This window comes from Triticum aestivum, chromosome 7D (genome assembly GCF_018294505.1).
Source record: "Triticum aestivum cultivar Chinese Spring chromosome 7D, IWGSC CS RefSeq v2.1, whole genome shotgun sequence".
Lineage (NCBI taxonomy): Eukaryota > Viridiplantae > Streptophyta > Magnoliopsida > Poales > Poaceae > Triticum > Triticum aestivum.
The window spans coordinates 118,757,495-118,763,196 of NC_057814.1; the positions used below are offsets into that span (position 1 = coordinate 118,757,495).

The following is a 5,702-nucleotide window of genomic DNA, read 5'->3' on the forward strand; positions in this document are numbered from 1 at the left end:
TGATGCCTTTAGGTGGTTCTGTCGACCCCGAGCCACCCTAGACCCTAAATGATGCTTTAGGTGGTTCCGTCGACCCCGAGCCACCCTAGACCCTAAATGATGCCTTTAGGTGGTTCCGTCGACCCCGAGCCACCCTAGACCCTAAATGATGCTTTAGGTGTTTCCGTCGACCCCGAGCCACCCTAGACCCTAAATGATGCTTTAGGTGGTTCCGTCGACCCCGAGCCACCAAAACCCTAAATGATGCCTTTAGGTGGTTCCGTCGACCCCAAGCCACCCTAGACCCTAAATGATGCTTTATGTGGTTTCCGTCGACCCCGAGCCACCAAAACCCTAAATGATGCCTTTAGGTGGTTCCGTCGACCCCGAGCCACCAACATATCAATCTTAAAAAGAACCATTTTGAGCATAGACAACATATCAATAAGATGCAAGAACATCCAGGCATTCACTCATAAGATGCATCCACATGAACAAAAGCCATACATGGCATTGATTCTTAAAGTACACAACCAAAGCATAGAAGTACATCCACATTGTATCATAGGATGCAAGAACACACACATGAAGTATCTAGTTACCACTTGCATAGAAGTAGCTCCTCCATCCACTATGTGTACCACCAGCACCTCTCCCAGCAGTAGATGTGGAGGGAGCAGTAGATGTGGAGGGACCAGATTGCCTTGGGGCAGAGAATATACCTCTCCCTCTCCCGGCACCTGGTGCAGCACCTCTACCAGCACCTCTACCAGCACCTCTACCAGCACCTCTAGCAGCACCACTCCCAGCAGCTGCAGCTGCAGCCCCTCTCCCAACTCCTCTCCTAGCTCCTCTCCCAGCTCCTGTTTCAGCTGTTGGTGTTGTTGTAGGAGCTGGATGAGAAGTTCTTGATGCTGGTGTAGTAGCAGCATCACCAGCATTGGAATTCCTTGCAAGAGGCTTGCATAAACAAAGAAGGAAAATGAGTTAATACTTAAAAAAATAGAATGTACAAGAAGGAAAACCTGTTACTACTTATTAGAGGATTACCACATGTTTGTTCTTCCTCAAAGCCAGCTCAGGCTTCAACTGCTTGTTGCAGCTTGTGTGCCTATGTCCTTGCAGTCCATAATTGCCACATGTTATAGTCCCCATTCTTGATGTCGCCTTAGGCTTTGGAACTTCAAATTTCCCCTTGATCCTCTTCTCTTTCTTTCTTCCTCTCTTCACTTTAAATGCAGGTGGGTCAATGTCTGGACCAGGGGTCCTTGTCCAGTCATGCTCACCAGGAACTGGATAGATCATTGGTTCATAAGCTGCCAGATAAATTTCTTTCTTGAAGAACTTGCTGACATAATCCTCTGGTTTTCTTTTGGCCTTGTTTATTGCTGAGATGGCATGGTTACATGGGATGCCACTTAGGTCCCATTTTCTGCACCCACATGTGTGCATTTGCAAGTTAACAGCATGGGTTTGCTGCCCACTTGTAACTTGCCACAAGTCCACACCAGCTTGAATTGGTTTGCAATATTTGGCCCTCTCCTTCTCAACCTCTAGCTTCTCACTATAATGGGGTGTTATGTCCCATCTAGCTTTCTTTCCACTCTCCCTATTCCTATGCCACCTCACCATCTGCTTATCCTTTATTCCATCACACATTGTCCTAATTGGTTTCTTCCTAACATCTAGGACATACTTGTTGAACACCTCAGATAAATTGTTAACTACAAGGTCAGTCTTGCAGTTTGTGTCAAATGCATGCCTTGCCCATGTTTTCTTGGGTATTTGACAAAGCCACTCCCAAGCTTGCTCACACTCAGCTCTAAGGTCATTCATTGCAATGTTAAATTTGTGTTCACTATATGCATAGGCAGCATTATCCATACACTTTTTCAGATCTTCCCCCCTAAACCCAGCATTTTGGAAGTTTGCATAGATATGCCTAAGGCAGAACCTTTGGTTGCACTTAGGAAAGACAGCATTCACTGCATTTAGTAGGCCCTGGGACACACAATTAAACTAGCTAAGCTACTATCTAGCACAAAACAACCATATAGGAACAATGACATAAGATGCAAGCACATACCTTTTGTCTATCTGACATTATTGTATATGGACCAAACCTTCCCACTTCTCCTCCTAGGCAGATTTTAAGTTGGTGTAGAAACCAACACCAGTTAGGTGTGTCCTCTTGCCCAACAATACCAAATGCTAGTGGGTATATATTGTTGTTGCCATCTCTACCAGTGGCAGCAAGTAGTTGAGCACCAGTAGTTAACTTAATGAAGCACCCATCAACACCTGAATGAGCAAGCAAATTCAGTATTAAAAACATTCAAATGCATTTCAAGATGAAACAATATGTAACTAATGCACAAGGTGAACAAACTAACCAATGAATGGTCTGCACCCCTTGAGAAACCCCTCCCTTGCTCCATTGATGCAATAGAACATAGCATGGAATCTTGGACCTGGATGGGGGATTTTTTCAGTGGGTGTTGGAGTTACAGTAGTGACTACTACTCTACTCCCAGGGTTTGTATCCATCACTGTCTGAGCATAGTCTTTCAACCTAGGGTATTGCTTCTTGTGGTCTCCTAGCACAGCATCAATAGCTAGGTTCTTTGCCCTATATGCCATTGACTTGGGCACATCCACACCATACTTCTCCATGCAGGCATCAATCAAAGTCTGAATGCCAGTTGTTAGATCAGATCTGAACAGTGACTCATACTTCTGTGCAAGCCACTTGGCACTTACCCTTGTTGTCTCTGTACTAATAGGGCAAGTGTGCTTAATTCTCATCTTCTTAATTACAAAAGTAGTTTCACCTTTTATAACTGCTGCCACCATAAAGAAGTTGCAATGTTTTTGGTTGCATTCTACAATTATTCTTTGATCTGAGTTCCTATGATATTTGAAGTTTCTGCCTTGAGTGATGTGTAAGTTCAACAAAGCCTCTCTGAATTGATGTTGATCCTTGAAACACATCTTTAGACATAATTGCTCATGTGGTGCCTCCATTTTCTCATTGTACCATTTTCTAGGAGGCCTCTGCTTTGCCCTGCTCTTCCTTTTCTTTGGCAGCACAAATGACAATGGCTCATAACCATCATCATCAGCCTCCTTCAACAATCCTTTCTCTTCTTCATCAGATGAAGGTTTGAAATCAGGTTCCTCCTCTTGAACTACACTTGAATGTGTCCTTGTTGTAGGCCCTTTCCTAACTGGAAGCTTCTGTTTCTTCTTCTTCTTCTCTTCATGTACAATTACAGTTTCTTCATCCTGTGAAACAACCTTGTCATCTTCATCCATTTCAAAAGGTTCCTCAACCTCTGTGTCACCCGAGTAATGCACCATTTCTTCCTCCTCAGATTCTTCATCATCTGTTTGTTCCTCTTCTACTTCATCATACTCTCTCTGTTTCTTTCCCTCATCCATCTCTATGTCATCAGCATCACCCATATAAAAAGGGTTTACATCACTGTCATCTTCACCTTCACAATCAGAACCACCACTGCCATCATATCCCTCTTCTTCTTCTATTTCCAAAACAGCTTTCAGTTTTCCTTTTACATTCTTGCTCTCTTGTGTGCAAACACCAGTACCATGAGCTAAACTGCAGCTGCTACTCTGACTTTCAAAGGCAACTCCTTCTTCATCAACAGCATAGATGGGTGGCTCACTGAGATCATATAACACAGGCTCTTCATACACAACAGTGGATAATTCTTGCCTCTCAAACTTGCTGCAAGGAGGTGGACATGCCCTCACTAGCAAATTTAAAACCTTACACTCCTCAACCTGCCTCTTTACTAGTTGCAACTCAGCATTACTCTCTACCATCTCCAATCCTTTCTCCCCTAAATCATGTGAAACAGCAGATCATATTCACTAAATCCTTGGGTTTCCATCACTGCAATCATATTCAGGAATGTTACATCTGAACTGCAGAGCTTCAACTCTAACATTTCTGAAGCATCAAAATAGAACCTAACATCCAAAATGTCATCATACAAACTGCAAAATGAAATAACAGACAAAATTGGTTAATAAACAATTTTACTTAACATATTGTCTAACATATAAACAAAGATTTGTTTCAGTTAACATATAAACAAGTTAACATATAAACAGAGCTTTGTTTAAGTTAACATATACACAAGTTAACATATAAACAGAGCTTTGTTTAAGTTAACATATACACAAGTTAACATATAAACAGAGCTTTGTTTAAGTTAACATATAAGAAAAGCTTTTATTTACCCTAGCTAGGTAACACCTAATGCTGCTCTGACAATTTGGACTAAGAAATAACAATGTAATCCACTGATGCTGCTCTGCTCCAGTTAGGTAACACATAATGCTACTCTGCTCTAATTAGGACTCATGTAATCCACGATACTACTCTGCTCTAGTTAGGCCTAGCAATTAGAGTGCTAAACATGCAGGCAGTAAACTCTAACCCTAATCCCCAATTTCAGTGAGCAAGAATGGAACAGTGGAGCACTTACAGAACACCACCGAAGCCATGAGTCCAGTGATGGGCGGTGCTAGGGTTGTCCACCCAAATTCACGCCAGCCGCAGCCTCTGCTCCATCGACAACGCCGGCTCCGCAAAATCTTCCTCCGCGCTACTGTACTCCGAGCTGGAGTAGCCGCCACTCCCATCGAAGCGGGGGAGGTCGCCGCCGCTCGCATCGCCCAGGCCATCGCCGCCTGCCGGAGTCGCCGAGGCCATCGTCGCCTAGGGCACAGCAGCCGCGGGGGAGAGGAGGGCGCGAGGGAGGTGACAGCGCCTAAGCAGTTCGATCCATGGCTACGGCGGCGGCGGCGGGGCGGGCGGGGAGGCAGCCGCCGGCGAGGGTGCGAGGAAAAGGAACAGGGCAGAGCGGGGTCGGGGTCTGGCTCGGTCGCACCAACGGGCCGGCCTCGTCGGAGTCAGCGCGCAGCCAGCGCAGGCGACGCGCGCACTGGCCAGCGTGGCGCCTGACGGGTGGGCCCAATCGGTCAGCTTTAGTGTCAATATGTACAAAACGAGCTTTTAGTCTTTTTTGCAACGGCTAGCCCCAATCTTGGTACTGACACGTAAAAATTACCAATCTTGGTACCAATCTGCTTCCAATGCCCCAATTGTGGTACTTCTGTGCAATTTACTCAGTTAAAAAGGGCTGCCTCAAAATTTTGCCACCCTGCCGCGTTGGCTTCTTGAAATTTTGCATCGCCGCGCGCTTTGTTAACATTCTGCGCGCTCCTACAAAAAAAGTTCCGCGCGCCCGCTTTTCTTCCTTATTTCTATATAATGTTCGACCGACTGACAACTGGAACAAATAAGGAGGCACATAAGACACATCAGCAGGATCCGCCCGTGACGGTTCGGATGGTGCATCAAGAAAGAAAAAACGAGCGCCGCTTGTTGATTCATGACGATTTTCGTGACGGTCCTTCGATGTCCATCATTGAGGGCTACTGTTTTGGGGTGCCATTCGTATCTTGATGATCCATGACGACATCTGTGACAGTTTTCAAGAACGTCATCAGAAATCCGTCATGGATTAACATGTTTCTTGTAGTGGATTGAGCCATGTTGTGTTCCTACCATGCCATGCCCGCTATTGCTTCGAGTTGTGTCAGGTCTGATTCATTGGGAATGGATTGGAGTGTTATGATATGTTCTGGTGCTGAGAGTTAAGCGTGTGAACACAATTTGGTAAAAGTAGCGG

At 45.1% G+C, this 5,702-nt stretch overlaps 1 protein-coding gene across 1 annotated transcript; it reads right to left on the reverse strand.

The window, feature by feature from the left end:
* Positions 1-573: 573 nt before the first annotated feature.
* On the reverse strand, positions 574-4,720 carry LOC123170950 (uncharacterized). The gene is made up of 6 exons (XM_044588647.1): positions 4,557-4,720; positions 3,929-3,999; positions 2,373-3,842; positions 2,066-2,280; positions 1,030-1,980; positions 574-939 (listed from the first exon to the last, which is right to left on the reverse strand). The coding sequence occupies exons 1-6, from the start codon at positions 4,718-4,720 to the stop codon at positions 574-576; spliced, it is 3,237 nt and encodes a 1,078-aa protein (XP_044444582.1).
* Positions 4,721-5,702: the final 982 nt, after the last annotated feature.

Bases quoted from the DNA above. Each gene is read 5' to 3' on its own strand.
- LOC123170950 (XM_044588647.1), bottom strand. From the start codon at position 4,720: ATGGCCTCGGCGACTCCGGCAGGCGGCGATGGCCTGGGCGATGCGAGC. The intron at 3,843-3,928 runs GTTCAGATGTAA...CACATGATTTAG, and splicing joins GTTAGAGTTGAAGCTCTGCA to GGGAGAAAGGATTGGAGATG. The intron at 1,981-2,065 runs GTATGTGCTTGC...TGTGTGTCCCAG, and splicing joins TAATGTCAGATAGACAAAAG to GGCCTACTAAATGCAGTGAA.